This window comes from Bidens hawaiensis, unplaced genomic scaffold (genome assembly GCF_021521415.1).
Source record: "Bidens hawaiensis isolate Kalapana, Puna unplaced genomic scaffold, B.hawaiensis_p1.1 tig00020322_1, whole genome shotgun sequence".
Classification (NCBI taxonomy): domain Eukaryota; kingdom Viridiplantae; phylum Streptophyta; class Magnoliopsida; order Asterales; family Asteraceae; genus Bidens; species Bidens hawaiensis.
In genome coordinates, this window is record NW_027493088.1 from 159,880 (window position 1) to 177,986 (window position 18,107).

Consider the following 18,107-nt stretch of genomic DNA (forward strand, 5'->3'; position numbering starts at 1 on the left):
TGAACTGATTATCAATAGTAAATTGCTACTGATCGGTAACCGAGATCAACGACGACTTGATCCAAAAATGACAAATAGTGGCAAGTGGCAACTTGATCTTAAATGATAAATTACTATCCACCAATAGTAACTTACCGTCGTAATCTTGAACACGAGTCTCTTGCTCTTTTGATCGCCCACACATTTATGCGTTCTTCAAGTCTTCCATCAACCACACTCACCCCGTCAATAATCTCCATCTCCGAGGAATGAAATTACACATTCGAATGATATCATAGAAGTAGAACCTAGTGAATTTGCATTCTTAGCAATCTTACACTGCCAAGCTTCACAACGAACTTTGTTGTCACGTATTCAAACTCAGATTTGAGTATAACATGCATGTGGGAACAGTTCTCGTCGATGTTCATTCGATACATATCTTTTTACCTATTTCTCATTGCATTAGACTAAATTATTCACCTGATGTGTTCTCAAATTCAATATCTATTAACTGATTGCTGGTATAAATATAAACCATAACAATGTGCATTTAAAAGAAATGAAACTATCTTCTCTTCTTGCTATTCACATTTGAATAATTTAATAGATAATAATAATAAACACAAAATCCACCGAAAGGCGTTGTAACTCTAATCCACATGCCATCTCTCTCTAAGTTGAGTCGAGGTCTCTTGAAGCTTGCGATTGCAATCTGCACTGAAAGAATAATTAACAAGGTGGATTGTAATTTGACAAACAAGTAACTCACAGTTCATACTAAAAAATAACAGACCTTGAACACAAGAACTGTGCAAGCGAGCCTGTGTTGCAATTTGACTGAGTCTCTTTCTTCGGCTGCTTTTTTTTGTTATCTGCTTCTGCATTTGCATTTGCATTTACACTTTCCGGCTCTATTGCCTTTTTACTCTTAGAAAATCCACGTAACGCCACCTCTTGCAGATCCTTCAACGATGCTTCCTTTGAACTAAAAATGTATTTTCATAAATACAATTAAAATGAAAAATAAAAGAAAATATTCAAGTAACTAATTTATTACCTTGCTAACCGGTGAAGAATCCTGGTGACAAGAGATTCACAAGATCCCGGTTTAGTGTATTCCATATCCATCAATGAATCTATCACTGAACGAACAGCAGACGCCTCTACGTCATCTGCAACCACCTAAATTCATACATAATCTCACAATGTTATTATCATTGTTATTATTCAACTCTTTATAAATCATGATCGAATATATAATAAGTTTTTACCTCTTTCAAAGAAGGGACTATGAGAACCGACAGTGGAGTGGATGCCGGCGAAGCAGCTGACCTGGCACCCTCTTCATCGTTGCTTGCATGGTGAGGTTTTGAGAATGCTTTTATTGCATCACAATAGTCGCTCGAATGTCTGAATCAAGAATTAAAAATATTTCAAAATATATTAACTTTAATTCGCTGATTTATACAAGAAACCGTACCTGTTTGTTGATTTCTCGGTTTTTATACTTTCTTGGACACCTTTATTAATTTTATTTAAACCCGACTTATCTTTAGCATGTCCTTTATTCATTCCTCCTTGAATTGCAGCCTTTGCCTGATAACATACAACCAAATATATTATAAGATGCGTTTAACAACATAAATGTTAATATAATTATAATTAAAATATTCAACCTCTGCTAGATTTAATGCGCTATCCTCGTGCGAAGCGGATGATGTTTTTTCTTGGATTCCGAGCCTTGACCGAGTGCGTGGAGAATCTGAGTCATCATGTTGACCACGGTAGACAAAAGTACCATTTATGGAAGCATCTTCAAGAGAACTAAATGTGCTACTTGACTATAACAAAAGCCCTAACAAAGTCACAACAAAATTTTTTTAAAAAAATTAAAACTTTACAACTGAAGCTTACCATGGTACTTTGCTCACTAAAAAGTGACGAATCATGCGTTCCTGAAGATCTCACAACAACGGTTCCCGTGCTATCCATAGACACAATATCATTATTGCAAGGATCTTGTTTTCTAACATGATCTGATCCTCTAGAATCTCTTCTAGAAGCTTCTAGTAATCGCCCGGTACCACTTTCCATATTTCTCTTCTGAGTTGCGTGACTGTCGGTTTTGCGGTCTCTAATTTGAGGTGGCTTTACAGCACTTCTATATGTACCCGTACTCCCGGTCGTGCCAAAATCCCATCCACCATCTCTTCTACCCTGCCCACTGTGATCAAAAGTACAAGTCAGCAAATTATTTATAAAAAAGCGTAAAAATGTAAATAGTATTCCACCTGGCTCCAACAGTTTCTTCAACTCGTGGTTGTCTGATAACGTTCACGGTATCAATTCTATGCGTTTCCAGGTTCTTGATTTGAAACTTTGGTCTTTCTCTGTCAATATAGAAAGATTTGGTCAAGTTAGATGCTTTAATGAAAACAAATAATAATAATAATAATAATAATAATAAAAGTGAACATTTTAATATTAAACTGAAAAATATAAAAGCACCTGATTCTCTCCATGAGTGTTGGATTCTTCCTTGCATTCTTAATAAAGCGGTGTTTCAAAAGTTCCTTTGCACTTGGTCTCTGAACCGTAGAATATAAAAACAGTATTAATATTATTAGAAAAAGACTAACACGACACGCACACACACACGCACACTAACATACCTCAGCAGGAACCTTCTTTAAACACAATGAAACAAATTCCTTCAAAGGACGAGAAAAATATTCATCTAGCTGCGAACAGAACCAATGGCTAATCAAATTAAATGAAAATTTAATATTCAAAAATAAATTTAATGATTTTAAAGGACCTCAGGCGGGTTTTCTCTAGGTATGATGAAAAGAACTCTCATCGGATGAAGATCCGCAAACGGAGGCTCCCCTTTAGCCATTTCGATTGCGGTTATACCTAAAGACCAAATATCTGCCTGTGTTGACCAAAGTCAAACAAAGTAGTAATGTGTTAAAAGTCGACAAGATAAAATTAAATCGAGTAGTGAAATTCATGAGACCTTTTCGTTATATCCATCTACATTCTGAATAACTTCTGGCGCCATCCAAAATGGCGTTCCTACAAACGTCTGTCACAATTAAAAATAATATTAATATCAGTGATTTGTTGGTTCCAAACACACGTGTGTTAGATAATCCTATAATACCTTTCTTCTAGAAACTGTTCTGGTTAGTTGTGCAGACACACCGAAGTCTGCCACCTGTCACAAAATCCAAATACAATATGAACAAAAGATCATATTAATCATAATTGAGCAAAAACAACGCACCTTAACGTCACCATTGGCGGTCAACAAGATGTTTGCAGCTGTCAAAAAAGACCTGTTTACATTCATTCATAACACAACAAAGTGCAACAAATAATTTCTCTAGTGTAATCCTATTTTAACAATATTCCAACTAAAGCACGTAATCTATAAAGTTCAAACCTTTAATATCTCTATGGATCTTTCCTTCGGTATGCAGATATTCAATGGCGTGCAGCAAGTCACGTAAAATGTACGCGATTGACATTTCATCCAACGGTTGATTCGGTTGAATCTGTTTAACAAACATTTAATAACACTTCTTAAAATTCAACGGTACACATATTATATTCGTTAGACCAAATAACCTACCAGATCAGCAACCGAGCCACCAGCCATATATTCCATTACTATCCATAGCTTCGTTCGGTGAAGATACGACGCGTAGTATTCTGTAACATACTGCGACCGACATTGTTGCAAAACTGCTATTTCCTGAATCATAATTCAATATTCCAGAATTCAATAAACGCACGACTTAATCGAATTTCAAGAAACAAACATAAATGATAAATAGATACCTTTTGAATGTCTTCAATTTCATCCTCTCTACAACCAATAAAGCACAAAACTTTACTTCTAAATAATATTTTAAAGATAAATAATAATAATAATAATAATAATTAAAAGAACAAAATCTCACGATTCTTCCAAGTCAATAACTTTAACAGCAACTACTTTATTAAGTTCCTTATCAAACCTGCAAACCAACATTATGCATATAATCAAAATCATAATTTTTTTAACTTGCAGATTAAATTTCAAAAGAAAAATAAAATAAAATAAAATAAAATAAAATAAAATAATAATAATAATAATAATAATAATAATAATAATAATAAATAAATAAATAAATACCCTTTATAGACATCACCAAAAGAGCCTCTGCCAATGAGTTCCAAACTGCTAAATCTTGATCCAGCATCCATAAAAGCTGCTGCATCATATACCATCTTTTTCAAAGACTCAAATGCATATTAAAACCATAATAACATCAATGCTAGTGGGTTGAAAGTGAATTAATTTAATTAATTTAGGGTTTGTGAAATGGGATTAAATGGTTGAAGACAAGATTGAAGATTCAAGGAGGAAAGAAATGAAATTGAAATTGAAAAGCTGTCTGATTTCTGTAAATATTTGACATAATAATTTTTGTAAAAAAAAAAAGAAAAAGAAAGCCGTTATTTGGGGTACTAGGATGGAAGGTAGCAAACACATGCTTCAACAACATTAAACTCATGTCTCTTTTTCCCTTTAAACTATCATCTTTTCTTTTTTGTTTTTTTGTTTTTCTTTTAAACAGCTAATTTTTAATTTATAACCCGGTTAGCAAGAAATTAGAAACTAGACCTGACGAGACATAATTACAAACTTACCAAGAAAGACTACTAGAAAAGAGAAAACACGACAACTTGAAAGAAAGTCGAACAAGAGCTATATGATAAGAAACCCCTATGAATAAATAAAACTACAATTTATTTATCTAATATTAGTTAATATATTTGATAAATGTATTAGGTAATCATTAATATCATTCATAATTGAATGCTTTAAAACTGACTCCATGTAATCACATGTTTAGAATATGCTATAACTTTATGCAACAGTCAGAACCAGCTAAAAAGCGTCGGTTACAAAAATGTGCTCCCTCTTACCTCTCTTTACTCACATGCTCCAACATTAAAATTTTGTTTTTATACGATAACACTCATGATGTCATCTACCCTCAATATCATGCCTCATCTCATCCAAAGCACCTCGAAAGTAACTATTGTTGATGGTTTAAAAAGATAGTTGTTAGTCCAGCTAATAAAACTGATGGCGTGACAACCTTTTTTATGTAGCATTTAAGTGTAATTTTGTTGTGAATGATATGGGATTACACTCAACTAAGCCCAACAATCTTGACCCATAGACATAGGTACATATGTGTTAATCTGGACTTGGATAAATTGTTATGGGTTACTTTGAGAGAGTGGGTTATCTAATACCTTTTTATGGGTCAAATTGAACATATCTGAAAATTAATTATTAAAAGAGAGACGGTCAGAATGAGTTGAAATATATAAAAGTATGAGTTGTTTTAACATATATGTATATAAATAATCGTAAATCTTAAGTTTAATTATATGCTTTTGTCCATCTCGCGGGTATAGTTGAAAGATATAAATGTATGAGTTGTATTAACAAATATAAATAATCGTAAATCTTAAGTTTAATTATATGCTTTTGTCGATCTCTTGGGTAACTCACCACCTCGTTGATCTCCCCGCTAACTCACCACCTCTTACGTTTACTGATTCTAACATTTTTTCTGTTTAACCGATAAGGTTCTGACTTTTCGATTTTGTCTTTTACTTTAGTTTTAAGTCTCTTTTACCATCAAAAGTTATTGTTGTACCAAAGAGGAGAAACCAACCTATGAATTGAAGACAAGCACAAGAAAAAGGGTTCTCCTTTTGTAGTGAAAGCCACCCATTGGTTTTTCCTTTCATCTTCAATGTGGATAATAAAACATTAAAAAGTTAAAAACTACATTCTTATATAAACATGAAGAGATTCTTATTTTACATTCTAGCTCTTCAGTTAAAATCTACATAATAATCACAATTTTATCAAAGCTCAAAACTGTATTGGCTGAGTTTCCAAATGTGTCATCATTTAATATCATTAACTAGATCCTTCAACTAGCGATTGTGTTACTGTTAACGGAAGACCAATTTCGAGCTATTTTACGATATGCAAATACGTATCATAAGCCAACAGATTGAAGAATGTGGCTACATAACATAAAAGGTAGACAAAGATTGGAGAAACCAAAAGTTTGTAAAAACAAAATATCACAAGATAATTTGCTAAATACTAGCTTGGTTTGGTTTTCCTAGTTTTCTGAAAATATAAAACCGTAACCGAACTATAAAGTGCGGTTTTTATAAATACAAAACCGAAACATCGGTTTTTTTATAAGGTTTGGTTATTTTGGTTTCAGTTCGGTTTTTTCAGTTTTATGCAAACCTCTAGACACATACATGTCTACATCTTAACTATTTTCTCATTTTCTTGTCAAATAGATTCCAAAAATAAACTAGTTTAGGACTCGCATGTAAGATGGATTTCTTAATAAAAGATAACATATAATAAATAACTATCGAGATTAAGCCGGAATAATTCTACTCAGTTCACATTTATATTTCTTATTATATCCATGATTTCATAGTTACAATGCATATCTAGAATCATAGAGGTTTAAACTTATGTTTATGATAAACTTTTTTTGAAATGAATTTCAAGGTGCACATGAAAATTCATTTCAAGATTTGTAGTTGTATTATAATAACTTTGAACACTAACTATTTTCTAGACTAGTCCATTTTGATCCAAATCTATTTTAGTAGCAACCCATTTTTATCCAAACCCATTTAATCATAACTCGTTTTAGCCCAATCCAAAAAAAATAAATTAACCAGTTCAGGCTGAAAATTGATTCGTCTGTAAACGAGCCAGATTGGTTTGTAAATGAGTCGGGCCCTAGCAAAGGTAAGCTCACATCGTCGACCCAAATCCATATATATTATGTGTCGCGTCTAACAAAATAAGGTAATAATGTGAATATACACTGCACACAAATGATTCGTGTGACTAGAATTGAGATTCTGCCATTCAAGGATACAAGTTATACGAAAACAATCAGCACGACTACATGGAGATGATTATTACTTTAAAAAAATATTGAGGTCTTTTTATTTTGAAAAATTACTACAACAAACATGAAAAATGATTGAAGTCCAATCAAATTATAAAACTCATTCCAATTCAAAGGTTCCCTTTTGATATATTCAACTTATGATCGTCATCAATTATGATGCAATGATTATTTAATGAATGAATGTTTAGTCATTCTAACCTCCCATGTGTTTAACCAAATGTCGTTCGTTGATTAAAGCCAACATGCTTCTCTGAATTCTAGTCGTGTTGGCCTTAGTGTGCATATTGCAATGTTTGAAGTATCAATTACAATAGGCATTTATGTCGTTCATACTTCAGAATGCTTAACCATATTGTAGGAGTATAACAAGATTGAATTCGTAGAGAAACGCTAATCGTTATGTGTTCTTCTTATCAAGAATTAAAACTATATATGAGTTTTGAATCATGGAAAACTTTATTAGAAAATTTTAAAAAGGCGTTTGTTTCTTTAACAATCTATAACATGTTTTCCAAAAAAAATGCGAAAATGATTTTAAAAAAATCACACAAAGAAAACGTTTGAATCGGATCTAGCACAATCATTTCACATAAGTTCTTAAATCAAAGTTTTCAAGATTAGCCCAAGTGCTGGAATTGATGTGGTTTGGCCACACATAATGACGGCTAAATTAACACTCAATAAGAAACAAATTTGAAGTTATACATACAATGAAACAAAATGTTGTTCAACCAAAATAGAAAATAAACCAAAAATATTCTTCTAAGATTGGAAAATTGATTCCTAGACCCTAAAATCCATAGATTGGAGGGGCAACTAATTAAAAAAAACTTAATTGCAGTTATTGAAGAGTGATGTGAATGTAACGATGGTGTTGTAGATGTTTTTCGGCAAAAATATGGGTTCCGCCTCCTTGCTTGTTGTATTTCGACAGAAATCGATTTTACGAAAACCAAACTAGGGTTCCGGCGAGGTCTCTCATAATCAAAGTTATATCATGCTACTTGTTTTTTATTGTCGGAATCAAAGCGTTTGCAATATGTGTTTGTCAAACTCTATTTTTTTGATATGAAATTGGGTGAGTTTCTAGGGTTCTTGATTGGAGAAGGAGATAAATTCATGAATTAAGACAACTGCCGGAATTCATGAAAACCACTGCTTCCGACTTCGAGAATTGCTTGTTCCTATTTGTTGTCATCTAGTTACTTATAACATCAATTTTCATTCTATTTATGAATCATGCAATTATTACTTCTATAATTCCAAGCTTTACAATATATTGAGTGTATTCGGCATGTATTGTTGTGTTGTTGATTTGTAGATCTAGTCTTCCAGATTTAGTGTGTGTATCTGTTTCTTGTTGTAAGTTTGATTTAAGACAATTGGTGAAGATGAATATGGATGATTTTCCGGGTTTAGATTTTAGGGTTTTTCACTAATCTTGAAGATAGGATGATAGATGGAAGGGTAAAAAGGTCATTTAAACCCTTTTTGACGACTCAACATGTGGTCAAGTGACGGAGTGGCATAACAAGGCCTGCTGGAAAAGGTCAGATGACATTAAACACGCGAAAAAAGAATGTGACATGTATAGTGCGCCCACCGATATAACATAGGGAGGCAAATCATGATTTTCTCTAAATATTATATATACACACCGATATATTTATTTGAATGAAAGTAATTTTGTTTTTATTTAGTTATATTATTTAAATGAATATAATTTATTTATACTTAATTCTTAATTTTAGTTGCATTAACTTAATTTTAGTGGTGAATTGGTAACCATTTCTTTGTTATTGTTGAAGAAAGTGAAGTAGAGTGTGGTATGATGCGGCACTGACGTGGCACAATAAAATGAGAAGTAAAATGGCACCCACACCTTATAGTCTTAAAGTTGGTTGCTTAATGAACAAGATACGCACATAATCCAAGTTTTATGGTTTTATGATGATGCATTTGACATTTTGAGTTGTAAGGTGACACATGTTTATTGGTTAGTGTTGTGGGTATTTGTGGTGGAAGAAAAAGTCCCCACCCGATCCTTCGGGTAAGTTGAGACGGTGTGGAGCGTCTCATGTAGTCATGTGGCATCACGACACTACAAAAGAGTGGTGTCCCATGCTCTTGCGGTGAAAGATGACCATGTTCAGAAAGTGGACGGGAGTGTGTATCTAACGTACTATCACCAAACAACCTTAATGTATAGCCAACTTTAATTTTATTTTTAGTATAATATAATTTAAGCAGATTGTATATAATTAAAACTAATACAATTATTATTATATATAATAATTTAGAAGTTTGGTGCCGCAACATCATTTCTGAGTCACTTTTCGGCATTATATTGGTGGTATCTTTTTGTTGTTTGTTTTTGTTTTGTTTTAGTTTCGGTTTGTAATGAACGTAACGAAAACATACTGAATGTCAATTTTGTTGTTGTTTTTATATTATTATTTTGTTTTAGTTATGGTACCGTGATGGAAACCGACTGAATTCGTATAGCCTCACCTTATTTTATTTTAGTTCTAGTACAGTAACAAAAACAAACCGAATGCCGATTTTTTTAGTTATAGTACCGTAACAAACATGAGGAAAATTGACCGAATTCGCGTAGACTTACCGCCTCAACTCTCAGATTGATAACGACGGAGTATTTCCCTATGATCGACGCCATTGGTCCACCCCAATTTTTATAATTTATTTGTTGTATTTTTTTTGTTTTAGTCCGGTACAATTACACACGTAACCGAAACTAACCCAATTCGCGTCGACTTACTGCATCAACACTCGGGACCAACAACGCTTGGAATTTATCACCGCTCAGATTTTACCGACCTGCCCGGCACGTTTGCGCCGGAAAAAACACTAGCTATAAACAAACGAAATATAAAAGTTAGTTAAAATTTCATCTACCCGATTAATACATTTGCAATTAGATTGCAACCCACTAAGCCGTTTGAACCATTTTTAAAATAAATGAGTTAAGCTCGTTGTGTACAAATTACTGCTCATGATTATCTTTGCACATAAAAACATGGGTTGTGTTTAGATTTAACAATTCGCACGTTAATCTACACCCTAAATATGCCAATACAACACAATTACTTGTTAGACTTAGGGGTTGTTTGATAGTCTTTTAATGGTTATTAGAAGTTTGTTAATGGTTCATAGTCTTTTAATCGTTAAGATACTAACTCTTAGTTGTTATTTCTTAAACATTTAGACTTAAACTACCTATTCACTGTAAAAATATTATGAATCATTAAAAGATACTCTATTAGTAAATATTAAAAGGATACCAAACTAACCCTTAGTAGAAGGCTTGTGTATGATATCATGCTTTTTGTACAGTGACGATTTAAAGGTCGGCCATAAAATGAGGAAAATAAAAAACGGGCTTCAAAATAAATAATAAAAAATAAAAATACAACACAAATCGAATATTTATAAAAACTTTTAATAAAATCAATTAACGTTGAAATACGAGCCGCTATAATGGGAAAGCGAGCAGGGAGGCCTAAAGATAATTTGGAAAAGACGAGAGCTGGGCCCACAAAGATACGAGCCCGCATCCGAGTTCTTGGGCGGTCAAACCGGAGCCCATGAGACTTTGACCCACGCGCTCACACTCTTCGTCTGCCTCACTTCAGTCGTTCACAGTGGCGCGTGTTCTACACCGCGAGTGATTCAGTGACAGGTGATGCAATGTGTCCCCGCAATTTATTTAAGTGGACCAGACTTTTTTTATCCACCGACGCACGACCGTGGCACGTGTGCACGTGACCACCTTAATCTGTATTTAGTATTTTAATGGTCACATGTTAACCATAGTTTTGGATTAAGTGGTTAAAAAACATACACTATAACATGTACCTACACATCACTAGTATAGATAAGATAGTAACTATCAAATCATGTTCTAGTGGTTAAAAAACATACACTATAATATGTTCTAGTTGTATATAAGTTATAGATTTTTTTTTAAACAATATTAATCTATTTTATATAATTTACTATAAAACGATTACAATAAAGTGGCAGGTAAACGGGCAACAAGCTGCGCCGCAACCCCCTTTTGAATAGCAAAGCCAATCCTGCTAAAAACGAAGCTTTGGGACCTAGAAGCTGAAGAGGTTCCGTGTACGACGCGCTGAACCCTACTCAAAAATTTCACAGCCTCTGGAGCCAGAAAACCAAATGTATCAAAGGCAAATGGTAGAAAGACATGTTGATTATCTAAACAAGCTTTCTCGTGTTTAACAACTTTGCCCGATTCAGCCTTCAACGCAGCTTGACCCACAACAAACCCACGGTCCCTGAGCCCAACAAGAGGAGACACTCCTGTAAGATCCACACAGGCGTGTTTCCCCCCTGCCCACCCGAACACAAGAATATCAGCTGGTCGTAAAGTAGACCTCCCTTCAAGAGGATCCGTGAGAAAGTTAACAGGGGCCTCCTTTTTAGCAGAAATCCCTGCCCGTTTAAGAACATCAAACAGAACATCCCTAACCAGATCATGTCTGCATTTAAAGCCAGGCAATTCTTTGCAATGCACCGCATGGTCACCAAAAGAATCCAAACAGACCTTGCGACAAATTGGGCAAGGTTCATCCGTCGGGAACATAGGGATTATTAACCGGTACTTAAGGATAGCCCGATACTCCAAACCCGACATACGTTGGCCTAATCCTTCAATGGGGATGGCCGTTAGAAAATCCTGAGCCCGAGGAGCCCGAAGGCATTCAAACACCGCCTTTTGGCGAGGGGATAGATCAAACTTCACTTCTAAACTCTTGACGATTCCACTAAATAAGGCACTCGCCACAACATGTTGGGCTTTAGGGGGGGCGGTGTCCTTATTAGAGAACCCGCTAAGATCAAAATCTGGAAGTGAAGTACGTAAACGATCCATCGCACACCCATAATCAGAGTCCAATCCATAAATATCACAACCCCGAAGAATATGGTCTTGCAAATACCACGACTATTATAGGTTCTAGTGTTAGTTTAACCAAAATTGTAAGTAGATTTCGGGTATGTTTGGCTAAACTAGTTGTAACTGGAAACTAGTAGCTTGAAGCTGGTAGCTAGTAGTTGTAGCTTTTTAGATATATTTAGATGTTTGGCATAGTAGCTGAAGTTTTTAATAAAACGTATAAAATTAATAAAATGGGTATAACTAAAAACAATAATAGTAAATGTATTTATTTTGGAATGTTATTTAAGTAAATTAAAATACTAAATGCTTGTAGCTCTTTCTAAATGATACTAGTAGAAGCTTTAAGTTTTAAGTTTTTTTCCTGACCTAAAAGTTTCAAACTCCTTGAACCAAACAAAGCCTTTAATTGACTATAAACTTTTTTTTAAAAGCTTGAAGCTAGAAGCTCATAAAAGCTTCCTGCCAAACATAGCCTTCATGTGAATTTTTCATAAAAAGAACTAAGAATAATATATATACAATGGACCTACGTCTTAGACTACCCGTAATGGCCTCAATGGCTTGTTGTATATACAGAGAGTTGTGAGAGAGAATGAATATAAAATGTAATGATTGTAGGATGTTTTGAAACTTTTTACCATTACACCACTTTTTGCAAAGCTCTTTATTGCTGATTAAGACGTCACGTATCGCAAAACGTCTCAATGTATTTAGTTACCATCGCACATGCTCTTAGGGAGGGAGTGACCGCCTGTTATAAAACTTCTTTTATTATTATCTTTTATTATTATCGTATGTGAATTCTGATCCATCATCCTGAAAAGGAATTCTGAGCCCCATTATATATTAATAGCTAATTCATATCATATTGACCATCACTGTTTGGATCTAAAGGTACACTTTTTTCATGATTTACCTTTTACAAAGATAATATATTATTACAAAAACATTGTATCTATGAACTCATAATGAAATTATTAGGACCATACCCTAATTAAATAACAACCCAAATCTAACCTCAAGATCGCTCTCATGATTTGGACCACAAAGGATTCTATTTTGCCAAACCCACAATGTCCTTAACAAACTGAAGAAACAATAATCGACCCCGGGCAGATTACGGATAATCTGGGGGTTAAATAGATGTTTCCCACGAGGGTTATGTCCGGCAAGATGGTTATTCTTCTGATGACCTGCAAAACAGACCGTGAGCTCGTCACTGAGAAGGGGGGGTACCTCCTTGTGACCACCCTCCGGCGTGAGAATCAGACTAGATTGCTCTTTAATATAAGTGTATATTAAGAGAAATAGCTAGAGAGAAGATATCAGATAATATATGAAGATATAAGATATGATAAGATGATAATACCGTTCCAAGGTGTTGGAGTATTTATAGCCGAATGTAGGTTTCCAAGAAGGTACAGCCGGCTGAATAGTATTCCTGTTCTGCCAACTGTGGGCTACGCACATGCCATGATGGTGGTTGGTGGGTAGGCAGCGGCTGATAGTGACCAGGCCGGCTGTGTACTATTCCTTTTCCACCAACTGCAGGCTATGCACGTGCTACGACAGGTTGGTGAGTAGGCAGCGGCTGATAGTGACATTAAGTAATAGAGCATGCTGCTCGTTGTACTGTTGTCAGTGAGCTGTCGCAGCTTTGGTCAGATCTTTTGTCCATACCTCGTCAGGTACAGTACAAAAGATCCTCCAGTAGCGTACGGACTGGCTCATTTGGGCGGGAGTTTTCCCGGCTTTGGGCGGGAGTATTCCCGGCTTGCTCACTCCTTCTTCAGGTGACATTACTGAATTATTTAAGAGTTAAGTGCCTTGTGCGTGTAGCCTTGCTGCGCGGGTAGCCTTCCCTGATGGCTAGTATCCGTTCCTGCGGGAACAGGCGGAGTACGTCGACCATTGGGAGGCTTTTCCTGCGGGAACAGCTTGCGTACTGCGCGTAAGGACGTCACGTCTCTGAGCATGGTGGGTCCTGCAGATCCAGTTGGTTTCTGCGCAGACGTCTCTCTTCAAGGTGAGTTGCGAGTTTAGCCTTTGCGCAGGCGTCCCTGTTGAAGGTGAGTCTTGCGGGTTCAACTGCGCAGACGTCCCTCTTTGAGGTGAGTCTTGCGGGTCCAACTGGGCTCTGCTGGGACCTACCTCTTCACAAACCCTCCACCATACCATTAAGGGATGTGTTTGGTCATGGATTGTGACCTTGCTAAGGCCAATTCTGCCCTATCCAAACAACCCCAAAATCACCAACACTTTGGGACCATACTTGCTACCCTCTTTAGTGTTGCAAAAGTTTGAATTTTCATATTGCATAAAAGGGAAAAATACTGGGTACTTTAGTTTAGATAGGAGGGTAAAAAATGGTACAGAAAATAAAGTAAACTAAAGTAAGTCTATCGGTTTGGATGGTTTGATATTAAACTATTTGGTTACCTTTTGACGATTATTCAGTTTAATTTGGTTTGAAATTTGAAACCGATTGTGTAAACTAAAACGGCCTCGCAACCTTTATTATATATCTGGTTTTCCCCCAAATATGTAGCTAAGTATACCTATCATAATGACGAAACATCTTTATCATTTTAAAAACCTTATACAAACAAATGGTTAAAATATAAATAACAAAGTTGATTCAACCCGTCAAATATGATTTGCTAAACAACAAAATCGCTGAATGGAAGTTATGTCAAACATGCCTATATGGTTGGCTTGATTTATCGTTCTTCGAAGCCATACCATTTAATGACCAATATATTGTCGAAACTGACTGGACCACACCATTAATAAAACTAGTTATAGCATCCACAATAGGCCGGGTTTAAGCAATTTTGAGGAGTGATGGTATCATATAGAGCATATAGGCGACATTGACATTGTTTTATATAAACACATAACTCACGCGAGACAGTTATGCGTTTTTATAGCTTATTTTGACAGTGAGATGGGTAAAACACAAATAATACGCATAAACGCTTACGTGATAACATTTTTTATATTAGTGTGGGTGATGTAATGTTTTAACACAGAAGGTATCATCATTTATGTGTGAAAACTACTTGTGGTGAAAGGCAACTTAATATAATTTTATTGCACGAACAAGTTAAAACATCATCGTTTATTAATTTACAAGAATTGGGTAAACCAATAAATGAAGTTAACCCACACAACAAATAAATAGATCATAGAGTGGTAGTTACCCTTACCACTTAGACCATGTGTAGTGGCAACGTTGCCACCAACGTTTTGACCGAAAGCGCGGGGGTACACCGTCCCCCTGCGTTATAGGATATGTTATTTTGGCTGCGTTGTATACAAAACGCAAGAAATGGCACACAAATCCAAAAAAATAGCTGTTGGGGCCATTTGGAGCCGTTGGATTATATTAAAATTGATAATGACTGGGCGCCACGTGGCGCATAACCTCTGGTAGTGGAGAGTTATGACTACAGCCTGTTTTTGTACAAAACCTTAACTCTGATCGGGCGCCACGTGACGCATAACCCCTGGTAGTGGAACTTTACGACTACACATGGTCTTACTACTTTAACTAAAGCAAACTTTTTTCACTCCCTGCAAACTCTCACCGCCTTCTTTCTCCCCTAAGGTAAATCATACCTCACAATCATGTCATAAATATAACCAAATTATCACAACTTACAAGCCATAGTATGAACTCAAACTCATAATATATTGAAGATCAAAGTTTTCAACAACTCACTAAAAGTAGTATACACAACAAAAAGAGAAAAAAACATGGTGGGCTCAGGAACAACAACAACAGATAGAAACAAAGAAGCAGTTGGAATGTTGGCTCTTCATGAAACTCTACGAAATGTTTGTTACAATTCCGACTGGACATACTCTGTTTTCTGGACCATTCGTCCTAGGCCGTAAAGCTTTCGTCTTTATACCTTTAAATTCAAGATAATTAATGGGTTTTGTTCGTTATGTTGTTACTGAAATGGGTTTTGTTTCTTTTTTGTTTTTAGGCGGGTTAGAGGTGGTAATGGATGTAAAGTTGGAGATGATGTTGGTAGCTTGTAAGTAAAAAAAAAAAGAGTTTTTTTTTTTTTTTTTTTGGTGGGTGGTTTATGATGAATATGAAATGGGTTTTGTTTTGTATGCAGGATGTTGATGTGGGAAGATGGGTTTTGTAGATCAAGAATGGTGGATTGTGTTGAAGAAATGGATGGAGGTGAAGATCCTGTTAGGAAAGCTTTTAGCAAGATGTCTATTCAGTTGTATAATTATGGAGAAGGGTGGGTACTTGGTAGGTGTTTATTATTAAATATTAATTAAGTTCAAGGTTTATGTTATGGTCTGTGATCAATAACAATAAAGTGTCACAAGTCACAACATTAAACTCAAAAACAATAATTTTTATTTAGTATTTAGTTTTTTTTTAATTTATAAATTTTTTTTCTTGATTTATTGTTATGTTATTGAGGTGCAGATTGATGGGAAAAGTAGCATCAGATAAGTGTCACAAATGGGTATTCAAGGAACCTTCAGAATGTGATCAGAGTGTATCTAACTATTGGCAAAGTTCTTTTGATGCTGTATGATCCTAAAGAACACACACTAACACCTACCTTCAAAAGCACACATATGTTCAATAATTAAAGCTTTTAACTTTCTTTAAGTTTACTGCTTTACTGTTCACTTAATTATTTCTCAATAATTAAGGCTCATAAATTTCTGATGGCTTTGCAGCTTCCTACTGAATGGAATGAGCAGTTTGATTCTGGAATTCAGGTAAAAAATTTATCTTATCAAGAATATTTCCGTTTCATTTAAGGGCTTGGTTAGTAAAAAATAACTAACATACTGTCCATACACCACCGACCGTGTCATATGGGCCGTATGAAAGACACAAAATGGTCATATGAGTTGTATGAGATGGTACGGCGTACATGATGTGTTTGACCAACCAAGAAATATGACATGACATGTATAACCATTTTTCGTACTATCATATGGCCCGTATGATGTGACGTGCTTTGGTGTATAGCTTTGATTGACATCATACTTAGCATATGATATCATGCGGTCTGTATGATATGACAAGTATGATATGACAGATACACTCGTATACAATTTTAGGGTGATGTACTTTTAGCATCGCCTTTTTCATTAACTTCCGCTAATTACTTTAATTTCACTAGACTATAGCTGTAATCCAAGCTGGACATGGACTCTTGCAACTTGGATCATGCAAGATTGTAAGTATCATTATGAGTCAAGTTTCATTTCAAGAAAAGTGGTTAAAAACTTAAAATCATCATTTTTTACCACAAAAAAGTCAAATTTATTGTGTTTTCGGGTGTGTAATTAGGTACCTGAAGACCTTCATTTTGTGCTTAGAATGAGACATACATTTGAATCACTTAGCTACCAGTCGGGCTTCTACCTATCCCAATTATTCGCATCAGCATCATCACCTTCTTCAACCGGGATTCCACTAAAGCAACCAATGGTCCCGATCCACCAGTCTCCTGCGTACAACTGGACCCCACCGAACCGAATGCAATCACCAAGTTTCCAAAACCCTGCAAGACTCGGGTACGGGCCTAAAGACGAGACACACATGTTCCTCCATCCTCACTCATCCAAGCCACAAATGGGAAACATGATGGGACATGATCACGGTGAACACGACATCAAATGGCCTAACGGGTTGACTTTCTTTAATGCACTTACTGAAGGGCTCGGTGGGAAACCGGATGGCGGTCAGAACATGAATCATGAAAAGCACGAGGGTATGTACACCGATATGGAAAATTACTTGGAGTGATCGAATGATAACTAGTTTGTGACGGATCTTAAGAAACAACTCTTTAGAATAATCTTGGTTTCGTTGTGTACTAATTTGTAGTTGTTTTTGATCGTTTAGATGTTTATCTTTCTTGAAATGGTTATAGTGAACTTTATGACAAAAAGATAGAATCCCACCATCAAATTCTTTGCATGTAGACATAAGACACCAGAAAAACCTTTGGCAGCCCTTTTTCTTCTATGTTACTTCCGCCTTTGTGCTGGATAGTAATTGTTGGCAACTCCAGTGGAAGCCTCACTATTCCATGCGCGATGACATTGCTGAAAGCCGGGAGGAACTGGTTTTATGCCGGCAATGATTCTCCATATGT

At 35.4% G+C, this 18,107-nt stretch overlaps 2 protein-coding genes across 2 annotated transcripts; one reads left to right on the forward strand and one right to left on the reverse strand.

Moving 5' to 3' along the window:
* Positions 1-759: 759 nt before the first annotated feature.
* On the reverse strand, positions 760-4,260 carry LOC143560296 (uncharacterized). The gene is made up of 18 exons (XM_077048625.1): positions 4,166-4,260; positions 3,951-4,007; positions 3,829-3,856; positions 3,620-3,742; positions 3,431-3,542; positions 3,272-3,309; positions 3,149-3,202; positions 3,002-3,070; positions 2,801-2,917; positions 2,655-2,723; positions 2,491-2,570; positions 2,274-2,372; positions 1,897-2,206; positions 1,659-1,823; positions 1,463-1,578; positions 1,254-1,392; positions 1,040-1,164; positions 760-967 (listed from the first exon to the last, which is right to left on the reverse strand). The coding sequence occupies exons 1-18, from the start codon at positions 4,258-4,260 to the stop codon at positions 760-762; spliced, it is 2,004 nt and encodes a 667-aa protein (XP_076904740.1).
* An 11,261-nt stretch (positions 4,261-15,521) lies between these two features.
* Positions 15,522-18,004, forward strand: LOC143560277 (protein RICE SALT SENSITIVE 3-like). Its single transcript, XM_077048610.1, has 7 exons — positions 15,522-15,851; positions 15,951-16,001; positions 16,089-16,220; positions 16,415-16,520; positions 16,675-16,716; positions 17,127-17,183; positions 17,297-18,004. The coding sequence occupies exons 1-7, from the start codon at positions 15,715-15,717 to the stop codon at positions 17,753-17,755; spliced, it is 984 nt and encodes a 327-aa protein (XP_076904725.1). The 5' UTR covers positions 15,522-15,714; the 3' UTR covers positions 17,756-18,004.
* Positions 18,005-18,107: the final 103 nt, after the last annotated feature.